Below are 16,912 nucleotides of genomic sequence, written 5' to 3'. Positions count from 1 at the left end.
AATGTGAGGCTACTAAGCTTCGTTCCCAAGGAAACCAGCTTGTTGCCAGGTAGCAACAGAGAGAGAGAAACAGAAACAGAGAGTAAGGAGGGGAAACAAGAAAAATTTGAGAGACAGAAAAGACAAAATTAGAAGTGAGAGACAGCATGTGCAAAAACATGAAGATTTCTTTTTAAAGATACCTTGTCAGTTACTTTGTGCAAAATCCTTTACCATTAAAATACATTAAAATATCAGTTTTAACAGTAAAACCACAGGTTTTAATTATAAAAGCTGACATGTCACCCATCTGAATGATATTAGTCAATTTTGCTTTTTTGCTGTCTGCACCAAAGGTTTTTAAGTGTCAGTGTATGCTACTTTGTGTGTGGATGTGTTTGGGTGGGTGTGCATCGCAATCACTCTGTGTCTAACTGTTTGAGTTCATAATTAAATTTGACTTTGAGGTTGCTGTAGATTAGAATTAGAGTTTAACACTCATTCAACAATGCGTGCGACACACTGACAAGGTTATATCACAGCTCGGGACCAATAGGAGAGCTGCATCTTACTGTCAGTCTGTCAGTTTTCATTAGGGGCAGATGAGCTACACAGGATGGTGAAGGAGTTGGTGAGTCCGTGTATGTGCAGGTTAATCTAACAGCACCTTTATGAACCTGGTTGACCTTTTTTTTTGAGCGCTTTTCTATTTATAATGTGATGGTGTGTGTCAGTTTAAAGTTAATGAGACAGCAGAGACTAGAGCAAGAAGAAAAAATAATGAGATGTTAAAAAAAAAAAAGAGTTTTTACTGCATCTCTGTCAAACCTCCATTTTGTTAAGGACACATACACACTGCCATCTATTTGAAGTGAGGATTGAATGAATGGCTGCAGCCTTTACCATCACGTAAACCTGCTAAGCATAACATATCTTCAAAATCCCCTGCCATACTCTATCTGACATAGCACAGTCACATTATCAAACATGGCGGATCAGCTGCTAAGCTTCCAAATCATGACACAGCGGATTCAGACTTTTAATATGACACAGCGTGTTTACACTGCAGCAGCGCACAGAGACAAGAAAGGAGGGGGCTCACCAGTGAATTGAAGATGGCATTTTAATTAGATCAGGGAGCAGACACATAAAGAGCAAGGCTGGAAGAGAAGGCGAAGTAAAGAGATAAGCAGAAAAGAGGCAAGAAGGCAGAAACAGGAGGAGAGAAACAAGGAGGAACATGCTTTCATATGCATCTTATTCTGTTACCCCTTGGCTATATAATTAGTGGGAAAACTATCTCCTTTCACAGCCAGTGATAATTAGCTGTAAAACACTGTACTGAACCAAACAGGTTGTCTGTTTGAACATTTCCTTAAGTCAAAATCACACCTGACTGCTTAAGGTCAACTAGATTCAAAGGTGAAAAATATCGCTAGTGAGAGAAGAAAGAAATAAAGTCACAGTGGAAGGAAGTTGAAAGCAAAAATGTCCATATATGGTCGCTAGTGTCGCTCATGTTGCCAGGCAACCTAAAAGTTTGGCTTGAATCTCGGTGCCAATTCATTATTGCTGTGAAACAATGCGTCCTTTTATGACTGCAGCGAAGTCAGAAAGAAAAGAGATTAACTCAAAGCAACTCCACAAACGAAGAAACGGACCTGCTTCAATGAGAAGCAGAGGCAGCAGCTCATTAAAACAGACCTCAGGCAGGATATGGACGTTTGCACAATTTATTTTATGTTTGATCTGACGTCTTGCATGTATGTTCAGTATAGTGAGAAGTGAGGTGATCTGTAAAGGACCACTTGTTATTTAAAAAGTTACAGCCTTGCCTTAATGGTGCCTATCATACTAAATAAATGAAAACATGGCAGTTTAACTTGAATAAATGTCTTCACAATGTTTTTGTTATCTGTCTTGTGATGATCACAAACTACAGACATATTTTTAATTAGTACTACAGTAAATCATGTACTGTTCTGGTCACAAGTCAAGTTCTGATTCAACATTGATTTTGTTCAGTTTGCTTAGCAATATTTATTCATTCTGAGAAAATAAATTTCATTTCATTTTCATTTCATTTTCATCATTCCCCCAGTGCTCATCTTCTACCTTATTACACACAACCTCCTCCTGTTTCCCTTCATTCTTCATATTCTTCCCTCTAACTCCGGACACTCAGCTACACTCTAACTTCTCTCTCCCCCTGCCTGCTTGCATTGCTCTTTTCTTTCGCGCCCTCACACACATTGAAACCCTTAAGCAGACTTGGTCAGACGACTAGTAAAGGCTAATAGCTAACACGTGGAGTTGTTTGCTGCCTAACCTTGTGGACCATGTGCTGTGGATGTGTGGATATATGCTGTAAAAAAGATCACTTCATTGAACTTTGGTTCACATGTGAAGAATTTTTAGGAGAGAAAATAACTTTATGTCACTGAGCCAAAGCTCTGGATGTAGTAAACATGGCGGCTGGTCCTTGAATCTGCATTGGTTGATATAAAGGTTGATTTAATTACTACAGAAAATATATGATTATTTGATTAACTAATTTGATCAGCAGCAATTTTTGGCAGTAATTTTGATAACTGCTAATCATTCAAGTAATTTATTGCTGAGCCCAGGGGCCCATTTGACCAAATCTCATTAATCATTAAAAAACCCTTCTATGTGTGAGCATCTAGGAAAATATAGAAATATGTTTGTTTTGAAGTTGTTAGCTGGCTCTTTACAGCTGGCTCTTCAACATTGTGCATGCACAGAATTTATTACAGGAAAACAGGGGGAGTCGACACGTTTCATGTCAGTTCATCAAGCATGGCTGGTTGCTAACATGTTGTCCCTTTTTCCCTTCATTTCTTTTATTGAGCAAATGTATGCATGTCTGTGTTAACTTCCTGCTTGGGACTAAAAGGCTGTGTGGGCACTTTAAAGCCTTTTAGATGAAGTGAAATATATTATTCACAGCAGCCAATGAGAGAGGGCTTTTTCTGCGTATGTGTGTGCGTGTGTGTCTGTGTGTGTTTGAACTCACTGTTGTAGAAACTCAATGACAGCCAAGGACTGACAGCTCTGGCAGGAAGGTAATGGGTGGCCACCTCTACATGCCCTTGTGTGTACAGGTATGTGTCTCCACCAGAGAAAGACTGTGTTAATGTGTGACAGCTAAAGTGCTTTTCAACAGGTGTGTGCTGCAGTCAGCAGTAACAGAGACTAACTACAAGCTGCACTGATGGCCACAAAGACACACACACACCTAGACAAACACATTCACAATGACACACAAATATACAAACACCAAATTGCTTGTATTGAACTCATATATCCAAATTTTCTTCTCTCCTCTGCGTTTTGTGTACTGTTTCCTCCTTTCTCTCTTTCCTCCTACCCTCCATCACTCCCTCCAGTTCTTTAATGCATTTTCTTTTCTTTCTTCTTCTTATCCTCTTCCTTTTTGTTCACTCATCATTGCATCTTTATGAATATGTATCCTTTAATATACAAACTTTCCCTCCTTTACTGTTTTGTCTCTATCCCCCCCCCCACCTCCCCTTTTTTTCCAGTCACTCTTCCTCCTCTTTCTCTATACTTTGCTGTCTAATACTCTGTCACTCTCTCTATCCATTATTCATGGTGCAGTCACAGTCGGCATTAAAGGACCTCGCAATATCGCTACGGCAACAACGCAGCAGAAGCAGCCGCACAGGATCATGGGAAACTGGGTCACCTCCCAGGAGCGGGAGGGTGCAGGGGGTGCAGCGAAGGGAGGTTGCTGTATCTCACACACACACACACACACACACACACACACACACACACACACACACACACACACACACACACACACCTCTGATAGCTGTCCTACAAAACAGGAGGACAGGAAAGAAACAGGTGATGAGAGAAAAGAATAGAAGGTAATAAGAGATAACAGCGATCAATGATCCAGATACAGCAGCTGGCACAAAAACTGTGTAGTGTGAGCTGTGGTTTAAAAGACATTAACATACAAACATATAGGACTTTACACACATTCTCCTCACTCCACTATTAAATATACAATATTTTCTTCATCCCCTTTGCTTTTCATAATTGGAAAGAAAAAACACTAACTACAACTGCGATCCAACTGTGCAATGCCTCAACTTTGGTTTTGTATGTTTAACTAATTAACAACAAATGTGCATGATTATTGACCATTTTCCAACGGCGTTCGGAAGCTTTGAAAAAGCTTTAAAATACAGTAACATCTACTAGAGACTTATTGTCAGTGGCCACTTGTGATCAAATCAGACAAAAAGTGGCTATTTGAGGAATTTGGATTGATTACCTAAAATTCTTCAAATAGTGATTTCTATTCAGTATCAGTTGTCAAAAATCCTTTCAAGGTAACTCTGACAAAGTACTTCTGCTCTGGTCCATGTAAAGCATATCAAAGTTATAGTTACTTTTAGTAAATAGCAGTATAATCTTTATAATGTCTGTAACAAAACTATTTATTTGCTTATCAATTCCAGGAATCTAATGAATGATGAGTGGAAGCAGCAGTTTAAAATATGAACAAGGCCACTGTATTGATCAGGATCAATCTGCCTCTCACTAGTGTCAACAATTAACAGTTAAGACCCAGAAACAGAGCTAACATATTTATCTTTCTGAGCAAAGTCACTATTACACTGTAGATGGCTCATTACTAAAACAGACTAAAACAAATACTGGAGCGGCTGAATACATGTCAGGTGGGCCTAAATAATGAGTGTGCTAAATATAAGGAACTTCTCAATAACATTAAGCTACAGCCCCTTTGGCACAATCCACATCTCGATTATCTGAAAGTTTTCAAAATCCTTCATGTGCTTTCCTTTATCTACACCTCCTTTGTGACTGATAGAGATTTTATGATGGTCGATCAATAAGGGATAATCTTTTAACTGGATTCACCTCACTGCTGTATTTAATTAAAAGCCACGTGTCCTCATGTTATTACACACAGAAACAGTTTGTCACATGTTGCCACTAAGGAGGAAAACGGAAACATCTGTTTCTATGGGAACCCAGTCTTGAATGATGCAAGCAAAACACACAAATTTCACTAGCAAGTGTGCAGATACACAAACATGCATACTACAGTGGTTCTTTCTCATAGTGACACCCCTTAACAACAGACAGGGTTTCAACCCAGGGTGTACAGATGTGTGTAAACCATCACCTTGCGTGCATAAGAGGGGGACAAGGAGAGGGACAGAGACAGTATATGTGTGGTTACAGGATCCTAGACCAGATGGCTAAATGTCACTGAATATGACACTAACATCACGTTTAGTTCTAGTACACACAGCAACACAACACCACCTATTTATTCAGTGAGCAAGTGAGCTGAGGCTTCTGCACAGAATGGGATTTTGAATATTGAATTTATTGTCTTTAATTAGGGCATCCATGAGGCTCCAACAAGCAGAAGGATGACTGCAGCACATTATTGAAATTAACACAAAAAAATTATTTGACCACAGTCAACTATGGACATATCAGCTTCTTCCTGCTGCTTGTAAATAAATGTTTACATTTGAGTAATTCTCAGTTTGTCGTAGTAGAAAAATCAAGTTTTAGGTGTTTCATGAGTGACTGCTAAGGGCTGGTGTGCAGTTTGCTTTACTCTTCTGATGATGTCACACCTGACTTTTATGGCTGGTCAAATATTAGTCTGGAATAATAAAGACACACACACACACACACACACACACACCCACACACACACACACACACACACACACACACACACGTACAGAGTATACATTGGAGACCGCTGTGGCTGCCCAGTGCTTTGGAACATTTTAAAATGGGTGGAACACAAATTTCCCCATGAGGGGGTTAACTCAAATTTTAATCTCTGCACATCTGAAAATGCACTACTCATTATCTCAAAGATCATTGCTTCAATATTTGACTTGAGGGTGATTAGGGGGCAACAAGCTAGCCGTTTGTTTTAAACAGAACCATTATGTCAACAGTGCTTGCCATGATGGCAAACTATGATGGGAATGTTTCTGACCAAAATGGGGACATAAAGATTGACAACACTCCCTCTGGTAAGGTTGCACAGAAATTTGCATATTCTCTCTCTCTCTCTCTCTCTCTCTCTCTCTCTCTCTCTCTCTGCTCTGTGGGAGCTGTAATGTGGGTCGATGTGAGGCAGAGGTGGACACTTTTAGCTCAGTAAAAATATCCTGTTCTTTCTCTTCCTCTTCTTCTGTCTCTCACTGCCTCTGTTCCTTCACATCTGGAGCTTCATACAGATCAAAAATCCAACTTGGTATTACGGGCCTCTTTTACACAGATATGTAACATTAATGTTCCTTGCCTTCGCATCGACATCAAGGAAACTTTAACTTTCATAAGAGTCATTTGACCTGATTTAGCACATGTTTATCAAATCATTATCAGTGCTGCCAGTGCAGCATTGCACAAATGCACATGCATACAGTCCATCGCGATATGTATTTCCTCCCACAGAAATACACTACACACTACACACAAATACTACACAAATATGGCCTTAAAAATGACTGTGGCCTGGTATGCCTGAGACAGATTTCTTAAAAAAAAAAAACTATGCTGATGCTATACTTTTTCTTTTTTTTAGTTTGGACTCCAGATTCACACATACATGCCAAAGCAGACACAGAGAAATACATGTACTTTTCCTTCCTTTACAGTTAGAAAAAAAGGAAGACAAAAAGAAAGAGGGGAGAGGTCAGGAGGTTTGAGTGGAAATCTCCCTATCTTTATCACCAAAATGGGACCATTAAAAGGCAGAGGAAGCTGGGGGAGGAAATGGTGTTGTAATGAATGTGGTGCCACAGCTGCCATCATTTAGAGTCTTTATCTTTTACTTTTATTAGAGGTGGAGGAGAGAGGAAGTGAGGGACAGACTGGGGCAACCAGAAATGCACAATGCAATATTGTTACTTATTACAGATTTTCAATTCAAAACAATTAAAATTCACCAAAACGGTTCCCAGAATGTTATGCTTTAGTCATACTGTGTCTGTTTAGAAACCATAAAAATGAAGTTCTTCCCAATAGCCAGACAAATAGAGTGGCCAAATGTTTCAGTTTAAATATTAGGCTTATTATTATTATATTTTCAGTTTAAAGGGGTAAATTAAATATCCAAATAAAGTGCAATAAAAGCTGACCTGATCATGTGAACAAAAAAATAGTTCAATTTTATTATACAGCAATTAAAAACTGGCTTTATGTTTCCTGTAATATACCAACCACAATCCATTAGCTCATGCATTAGAACACTGCCAATTGCATTTTTGGATTTCACATCAATAAAATCCACTTCAAAAATAAAAGTAGAAAAGAGAAGGCAGACAGAGATGTTCACATACATACTTGCCATGTACTGTAAATAATTTTTCATGTTTCAGATTAATTCCCAGCTGCAAAGAACCAGTAAGAACCAAACAGCAGCTTGAAGCTGGAATGCACCCATGTCTCTAGCCCAAATTGTAACTGGGGTATTCCTTGTTTCCCCTGGGAGCTGAAAAGGGGAACAGCATTTATAATTTCAAAATAATTACTCCCCAGGCTACAGCGTGGTTGGTTGGAACTTGTTATACTGCAGAAAACTTGCAACAGATTTTAAGTTTCCCATCTGTGTATAAGGGCCAACTGATGTGTATAAAAGCTGATAAAATACAGTAGTGAATCATATTAATCTCTGTCTGTTAATACACACAATGTATAGTAAAAACACACACACTCCCCTGTAATATACTAATAAATGCATCAAATTCCACTATTGCCATCCACACACCCACCTTCACTCATGCAACCATGCACACATATCTCCATCCTTATCTGGATGCACTGTCAGCGGCTGCATTTGTGACATTTGACTGTGAAATGCACACTGACAAACACAAAGCAATCACAGACCAATATTGTTTGGCTAAGTTAGTGTTCATTTCAGACAGAGAAGCTGATTGCTCCTTTACATCTATATATAGACACTCCTACTGTAGCACCCAAAGGTACAGCATGTTAACTTAATCCTCTACCGCAGAAACGATGGAGAGAAGATGATAGAGGCAAGAAGACACACGGAGACTCAAGAACAGACACCAATACTAGGAGTCATGTGTGGTAATGGACTCTTTATGAGGCTGTCAAAGTAGATTTAATGTGGCTCATAATACTGATCAAGAGGAATATTAACCAATGCAGATGACACCAATGTTGTCTCTTGGTTTTAAATGTCACATTAATTGCATGGATATTACTGTAGTATACATGATGAAAGAAAAAGTCTAATTTAACAAATATCCTTAGGAAAACAGTAAAAGTTAATTTATTAAGAAATGAAATTTCTGTAAATCGACATAGTTATAGCTCAGCAACTAAAAGTTATTGAGGCTTTAAGACTAGGAAAACATCACTTGCATGGTTAAAAGAAGGAAACGGACTGCAGTCACCACATGTCGAAGCCACATGCAATTATACACCCTGACCTCCTTGCTAACAGTTTTTGTGGTAGTAGTCAAATTTATTGTGGGTTATCACAACATTATTCTGTCGAGCTGAAATTATACATACTGATGTGATTAGATGAAGGAATGAAGGGAGCGCAAGAGTGGAAAAGTGATTAAAGGGGGAAAAGAGTTTAAGGTGAGAGAGAGAGCGACAGAAAGACTAGAGAGACAAAGATGGGGACAGAACAGCTAAAGAGAAGGAACAGAAGCATCTCCCGCAAGTGTCAAACTTTAGTTAAACAAAATTGATCAAGTTTTACCATTTTTTAATAAATATTATTGTTCCCAAATCAAACTAGTCAAAGTGCAGCACATATTTCCTTCCCAAAAGTAAAGACTTTCTCACACTTTGGTTCCTACCCGTCTTTCCTCTGTAACCAAGGACAGATGAGGAGCATCACTACGGTTACCATATCCATGACAACCTCTCCCGCTGCTATTATTGGGCATGTCGTCAAGGAGACAGAACAGCACATTATGGGATGCAGACAGAAATAGAAATCTTGTACTGGAAGCAATACAACAGATCTCTGGTATTGCATAAGAGAGACTTAAAATCTAGCAAGGGGGAGCCATATTGATTCTAAGACCCAGGGGCAAAGTTAAAGATCCTCATCAGGATATAGAGCTGCAGTCATGATGTCGCTGTTTAAAGGTTGTAACATAAATATAATGAATATTTTAGGTGCATAAACTTATAGTTTATTTGCAAGTGATAAGAATCGCCAACATGGCAAGAAATAAAATGCGTGGGTGGAAGGACGAGGAGAATCACAATATGTCACATCGATGGAAGAAAAGAAAACATGACAACAATACTCAACAACAAGAATGACACAAAGGTGTGAAAAAACAGAAGAGCTTCAGTGTGAGGTGAATGAAAACAGCAGGGAATATTTAAAAGCCTGCTGTGGCTCAAACTCACATTATACTTAATGAGCAGGTTACCTCAGTTGGTAGCACTGAGATGCAAAGGTGACACTGTAAGAAATACCTTGTATTAGTTATTATAAGAGCAATTTTCAGACAATTGGCAGGGGTTCTGCTGTTAAGACAATAAGGTCACAGGTTCATTATTTCCAAATGTGCATGAAGACCCATGTGATTTACAAGAGTGACCTTAAGCGATACAGTCACTGTAGGTAAAACCGATCATCCAAATGAATAAAATGTGAATATAATGAGAATCACAATAGACACCTTGGAAAATATACCATTGGGAAGTTATATGGATTCTGGCAGCCCTGGGTTTAATGACTATGTAATTACTGCTTTAATTCCTAAGACAATAAAAGTGAAAAACTAAATTAAATGAATTTTCAAAATGTTTGTGATATAGAGAGAATGTATGCACACTTAACATGCACTTCAGGCAGTATCAAGTGCAGGCATTGATCACAATGGGATGGGACATTATGAGGCAGCAAAAGTATTTCAAGTTGAATCTAAATGTTGAGTGGGATATAATCCAGTTAAGAACTGCTCGAGTGTATGAAATGTATGCACACATGCCTCTTTTGCACCAATTAATTATGCTAAAGTACACCACGCAGTTTGGACAATCAGTCTGACAGCATTTCCTTATCCGCCCCCAAAAAGACAATGTGCTTTAACTTGTACAATTATTAATAATACACACATACAAATTACATGAATAAACACATACACACAGATACATGTTTTAACCATATACAGCATTTAAGCCTTTGGTTCATGTGAATACTGTTTCCTGTCAGTCAGAAGGTAATAAAACTAATTGACCACAGCTGTGCTGGTGGTGTGCATGCATGCATCTTCAGTCTTTTCATTAACTGGAAGGAGGGGGGGGGGTCCAAAATAACCCTGCAAGAATAGAAAACCTGAAAATAGGTTCATTTAGGAGCCCAAGCTTTTCATGGAAGTGTCTGTGTGTCTGCATGCCAGTGTTTCATGATGTACAGTGTTACAAAACAGCACAGAAACAGCATGGTGTTGACAGATATTGAAAGGAATGAGGTAATTTGTTACTCTTACCATTAGAGACGGTCCAGTGAAAAATTAAGCATTATTTTTTACTTACTTACTTATATTAGATGAGAAAACCTAAAATATTCTTTATATTTATGTTACAATGTTTGAGAGCTGTGCTACTGTACCAGCTTGCATTGAGGATTATTTATGTTGAAAGTCAAGGCTTTTAAGCTTATATTGAAGGTGCTAAGGTTTTAAGGCCTGTCTGAGTAGCGCTTGCTTCTGGTAATTTCAATATTTCTGACATGATTTAAATCCCAGATGTCATAAGCAGATTTTATTCAGAGATATTTAAATAAAAGCTTAAAGAAATTAAAGAATATCTTCAGTGGTTTTGTCTGTAACTGTAACTGCGAACACTTAAAGATGATCTGTAAAGGTTTCCACAGACTCTGGTGCATGGAGAAAGTAATGTATTTTCTGTATGTGTGCCTCCTAGAGAATTCAGAGAGATTCAAAACAGTGAGAAAGTGTAGGTGACAGACAGATGGAGAAGATGGAAACATTTACTTGTTTATCTCTGAATAATGTACTTGTTGTAAAACTGCATCGACACAGTTGAATATGTCAAAACAAATGTTCTCCATAGACCCTAACCTTCCCAAAAAGAAAGAGGCATCATATCAGGTGACATCCACCTCTTGTCAGTACTAATTAAAGTCTATAAACATGATGCATGGACATGCTGAGATGTGAACAGACACATTGCACAGTTCACATACAACACAAGCAATCTGAAAACCACAGTACAGCTAAAGCTCTCAAGAATTAGTAAATTATGGCAATATCACTCTTAGAGGGAAAGAAAAAAAGTGACAGATTTTAACATGGCCTCAGAGGGATTAGTGTCCTCCTCACACTAATACACTGCCACACATCTGTAAGCTCACGAATATGCACACACACACACACACACACAAATTGTACAAATGTAGATAATAATATTGATTTATATAAGCACATTGCAACACACTGATTTAGACACACACAGCCTGGTGAGCAGCCAGGTTTATGTAATTACATAAGAAGTTTGGCAAGAAGCAATCAGAAAAAAAGTTTTGAAGCAACACTTCTTTGTTTTGTCCAATATTTTTGTTGTACTTTGAAATATATTGAGTTATAGTACATTTAGTGCATTACTAGATGGCATTTGGTAACCACAAAATCAACATCTTTACCCGATCATAACATGTCAGTTCAGCCTGCTAAGAGTTCACAGTTCCTCAGTCATAACAGCTATTTTCTCCTTTAGCCAGAAATGCTGCATTAACCACAAGAAAATTATAATTTTCCTTTAATAAAATCAACTCACATACAAATCAATAGTCAAAATAACATTTTTTTCACTTTATTTTTTTTAATGCTCCCCCACGCTCCCATTTTTCCTGCCACCCTTCTTGTCTTTTACCATCTTAAACACACACACACACGCACACACGCACACACACACACACACACACACACACACACACACACACACACACACACACACACAGTGGAATCAGCTGGAAATGTGCAAATGGCATGCTGCTCAGAAATGCTAATTACCAGAAAAATCTGCTGATGAAACATTTCATAATCACCCGCACACCTAACAACATGTGAGTCAAGCTAATACACCCACAAAGAAAACTCCAGCACCAGACCATAGCAATAAAGCCAAGAAGCCCTATCTTCCAGGACTGAACACAACCAATAAGCCAAGAAGTATCTTAAACCTGCAACTATTTGATCTAACGACAAGTAAGCACACTCCGCTGTAAACAGGGTTAAAACACTGTAGATTACTCACCAGGTTGGAGTTGGTGGCGTTCGAGTCATCCTCGGGGAAGGGGATATAGACGGCTAAGGCCACACAGTTGGCAAAAATGGTCATCAGGATGATGATCTCAAATGGTCTGGGAGGAGGGTTAAGAAATATACATACCAGAAAAGAGTGGAATATAAGTGTAGAGGTGTTTAGACACTAGAGATTTTCCCAGTTTGGGTCCTCTTAATTGACATTCAACTGAGGATGTGTCAAAATGACGTTCACTGACAATATGTTGTATTATGTGATGTGTCATATTCAATCATTGCAGGAAAAAAAAAAAAATCAATTTTCAAGGGGAGGATTGTGAAGTACTGCTTTTACTGACCATGGCTCTTTTTTAACTGGTGGTCTCTTTCTAACAATGGATCAGTCCTGGCTGCCCACGTCTTGGATCGAATCTAATTATCCACAGGTTTCAGACTAAATCTGGTTTTCCTCTGGTCCCTTTTGTAAAAACCCATCAAGTTCAGGCAGATTTTCATGGATCGTTGCTGGTACGCAGCACAAAATAATGCAGACTCTGACTTCTGACCCTCCCAAAAAGAAAAAGGCCTCATGTCAGGCATATTTTTAAACAAGCTAATATATCCTTACATAGGAGAGTCCACTACCAGTGTACACAGTGATAGAGATCAAAGCTGTAGAGTTTGCTTTTTGTTAACAATAAGACATATTGGTTCACTTAAGAACCTCTTTGTAAATGCAGCGGGGTTAGAGAGACACTGCATGTCCTAATATGGGTGCGGCGAGGAGCAGGCCTGTCGCGTGGAAGACGGGATGTGGACAAAGAAAGAGTGAGAGAGAGATGGAATGAGAGGGAGGACAGACAGAGGGTTTTTATTTGGAACGGTCCTTGAGAGGGGAGTGACCTCATTATTTTTGGCCTCAGAGACAGAGAGGGAAAGACACAAGGCAAGAGGGAATGAAGAGCGGTGAGAGAGTGAGGGAGAGAGAAAACGTGAAGGAGAGATAGAGGAGGTCTGGTTTTCATCAACACAATTACTAAGTGCCACTGCTGTCACCTTCCTTCACCGTTTTTGCTCTCCCTCGATTCTCTTGTACCTCCCTTCCCCCTCACTATCTTTGTTCCTTTTTGGCTACATGTCAAATTAGTCTAGACTCCAGACTTTGTAGAATAATATAAACAGCAATGTCACAAGCTCAAATCCAGAAGACAAACCATAAGCAAACAAATGTAGATTTTTAGCTGACAGTCATGTTCAACACATTGCATCACATCATGAATGCAGGCTTTTCAAGTCTAATCATAGCTGCACACTGAGTCTGACTTTGCTGAATCTTCATTCTAACTACTGTCAGTTTTCACAGTTAGAAAGTCAGTAAGGGATCATGCCCTGGCTGCTATGCTATAACTACAGTTAATGGTTGCACAGGACGAGTGATCTGAGTTTTCTGAAACTTCTCAAACGTTTGAGCCACATGTGGAAAAAGCGGCTGGTAATAATGGAGAAGATAAACACTATTCTACTTTTCAACTGGATTGCAATGCAAAACAAGTAACCTAGACAAAAAAATATACATATATATTACAAGATGAACAGGTGGACTATTGATAGATATCCTATCAATCCTGCAGTAAAATGAACAGGAAGCAATGCAATCTAAGTGCAGGCGACACTAGGCCTGGGAAAGTAACTCTGCTCATTGCACTTACTTTAATTTGCAAAAGGAAACATTTTATTTTTGCGTTAATTTAATCCAGTTTTTAAAATTTACAGGATGAAGACAAAAGGACACAAACAGCAGCTCCTTTAGCTTTTAATGTGGGGCTAATAAAGCTTGTTTAGTTTGGATACATTTAAGATTAAGGATTGACTCTTCAACTTCATCGGTCACAAGATCAGTCAGCCTGAGACCAAATGTATCAAAGATAATCACTCACCCTTGTAGCAGGGACTCATTAAAACACACTCCAAACATGTGGGGACCCACATAAAAACAGGCCTGTGTCTCATTCTGGGTTCCTGACCCATAATTTTAGAAACCCTTAAAGTCAACTTCCATCAACATGATAATAAATCTACTGTCTGCTGTAGATTTATTGTCTCAGAACAACTGTCTGAGAACAACATAACACTTTGAGGAAACTGTGACACTCAATAATAAAACAATGTACCAAGTGAATTTGTAATGTACACTAATCAGCATAACAATAGTCATCTATCGCAGCATAGGAGGGGTTCACTGTGACGGCTGTACGAAACAATAATGATTAAAATAAAATTGAAATCAACATAGTTAACTCAGCAGGTTTCACAGCTGACGTGATGAGGTATTCACTAGGGGACTGCTGTCTGGGGGATTTTGGAATTCCACATATAATGTCAGCATTTCAACATGTTTATACAATTATATACGCTTACGACAAACTGTCTCACAGATTTCATCCTCATACACACAGAGATGGTGTTATTTTCTGAGATTCTCAGTTGAACACAACATGCAGCTCACAATAAACAGATAATCTCTTATCTTGACAAACCCAAATAAGAAACCAGGGACATGCTGATATTATCTGGGAGAGGAAACTCTACACTCCGCTGTGGTTGGCTGCAAATATTTATTTATCCGTTTCCCTGATTGAGTTGAAAATGCCTACAAACACTGTAACCTCTCATGTGACCTAGTACAATATATAAGCTTTTAACGAGAAGTCAAAGTGTGTGTGTGTGTGTGTAAATGCACTCAATGGCACCTTTTCAAACCTACCACTTAGTGTGATTTCATATAGAGAACATGGTAGTTAGATGGTCACCTGCCCCCTGCTCCTCCTCGTCTCTCACACTGACCTTGCACTTTGCAGGTAATGCTTAAATGCTATAATTACATAGCATGTGAGAGTGTTTCAGTCCTTTATCCCCCGTGTGTGTGTGTGTGTGTGTGTGTGTGTGTGTGTGTGTGTTTATGACTGTTCTCTAATCTAAGTGCGTGTTTGATGTGTATGTGTGAGTTCAGACAGGCCTCATCGACCTGTTGAGAGCAGTAGCAGTGTTGTCATGGTAACAGAGGAGGAAGATTTTGGATCTGCTATCTCTAGAGACAGATGTACTCACTGAATACAGGACACATGGGTGTACACAAACATATAAAGCTTATATATTACAAACATATGGGTGCAACTCCAAACATACAGAGAACAAATGCATGCAGTAAAAGTCACCCACAGACTAATATTCAAAAGCATCCTGCAATTTAAACAGGCCCACACTGCAGTTATGAAGGGCATCCCAAAGTAAAATGAATAGATGGAAGAGCAGAAGGACAATTTACAGTTTGATGGGGAATTTTTATAAAGGTGAAGGACTAAATTTATTAGTAGCTTAGCCCCATCAGTGTTTTTCTGTAGCCCATACTCCATCCTATATATTTGTTCTTTCCTACACTCATCTCATTGCCCTAACTTTCTAGTTGTCATTCTCTCCTTCTTCATTCCCACCCTTCAGAGTTGTTTAAATGAATGATGCTGGAAATTGTGGGTAATGATCTAAATGCTTATCAGTCACTGGATGAGATTGCGCCAGTGGCCCTGAGGGTTACTGCGTGCTGTTTTCCTTGGATTTTCTTTTCACCACTATCACAGCTGGACAGGTAGACTACTAACATTATGACTACTCATAATTACAAATATACAAGGTGACCAACAGTATGACTGTCTGGGCCCACTGTTTTATGGCACAGAGGGAGCTCACTCACAACGCAGGTCTTTTCCCATGGGAAAATTTGCAGTTGTTTTTAAGAAAACATGTCTATTGTCTAAATGATTTGCATGGAAAATTCAGGCTGTGTTAAACTCAAGAGCCTTAATTTTCACATTAAACTAAGCAAAACCATCAAAACAACTGCAGGAATGAATGGACCAATATTGACCATTTTTGTAGCCATTTGATAAGTATATACAGTAGATTCATAAGAATGTCACAGTAAATGATGCCATAATTTATCATTGCAAGAACAAAGTGGAAATCTATGAGAATTTTCTTTTTCCATTCTAAAACATTAAAACCTATTGTAACATTTGGTAATATAGTGATACATTTGAAAACCAATGCTGGAGCTTATAAAATGTCTATTGGAGGGACGTTCACGTAGTGCACTTTTGTAACGAACCATGTCATCATCTCTGATTTGTTCTAATTTGTTAATGTTATAAAACAACTCACAAATAAACACACTTCTTCTAATGCACCAGTTCACTCCAACTCCCTCCTCAGCTTCATCATCTCTCCTGGCGACAACCTTGTGCTGCCCACCTCCCTGCCCTTCTCATTTCCCCGACCCCCCCTCTTCCTCTCCTCTCAGGAGGATGTGTGCTGAGTTGATGCTCTGCTATTATAGATCACTTTGACTGTGACACTGACCATTTCTTTCTTTCTCCCTTTCTCCTTCTATCTCAGCCTGAGGGAAAACCAAGTGATTATGTTTTGGCAGCTTTAAAAAAAAAAAAAAACTCCACAAGAGAGGAAGGCTAGAAAGGAAGGATGGGTGGAGGAACAGCAGGGATAAAGGGATTTGGATGAACAAAGAGAGAGAGAGATGCATAATAAAT

General features: G+C 38.8%; 1 protein-coding gene across 3 annotated transcripts in view; it reads right to left on the bottom strand.

Moving 5' to 3' along the window:
• The window catches only part of cacna1c (calcium channel, voltage-dependent, L type, alpha 1C subunit), a 149,703-nt gene that overhangs the window by 92,495 nt on the left and 40,296 nt on the right, over positions 1 to 16,912 (bottom strand). For all 3 annotated transcript variants that reach the window (XM_026326405.1, XM_026326403.1, XM_026326404.1), the window contains one exon: positions 12,325 to 12,430. In XM_026326405.1, coding sequence (XP_026182190.1) covers positions 12,325 to 12,430 — 106 coding nt within the window. The remainder of the gene's footprint in view (positions 1 to 12,324; positions 12,431 to 16,912) is intronic.

The sequence above is a fragment of the Mastacembelus armatus genome, chromosome 23 (assembly GCF_900324485.2).
Source record: "Mastacembelus armatus chromosome 23, fMasArm1.2, whole genome shotgun sequence".
Lineage (NCBI taxonomy): Eukaryota > Metazoa > Chordata > Actinopteri > Synbranchiformes > Mastacembelidae > Mastacembelus > Mastacembelus armatus.
The sequence above is the reverse complement of the archived record's forward strand: the minus strand, read 5'-3'. Positions and strand labels throughout refer to the sequence as shown.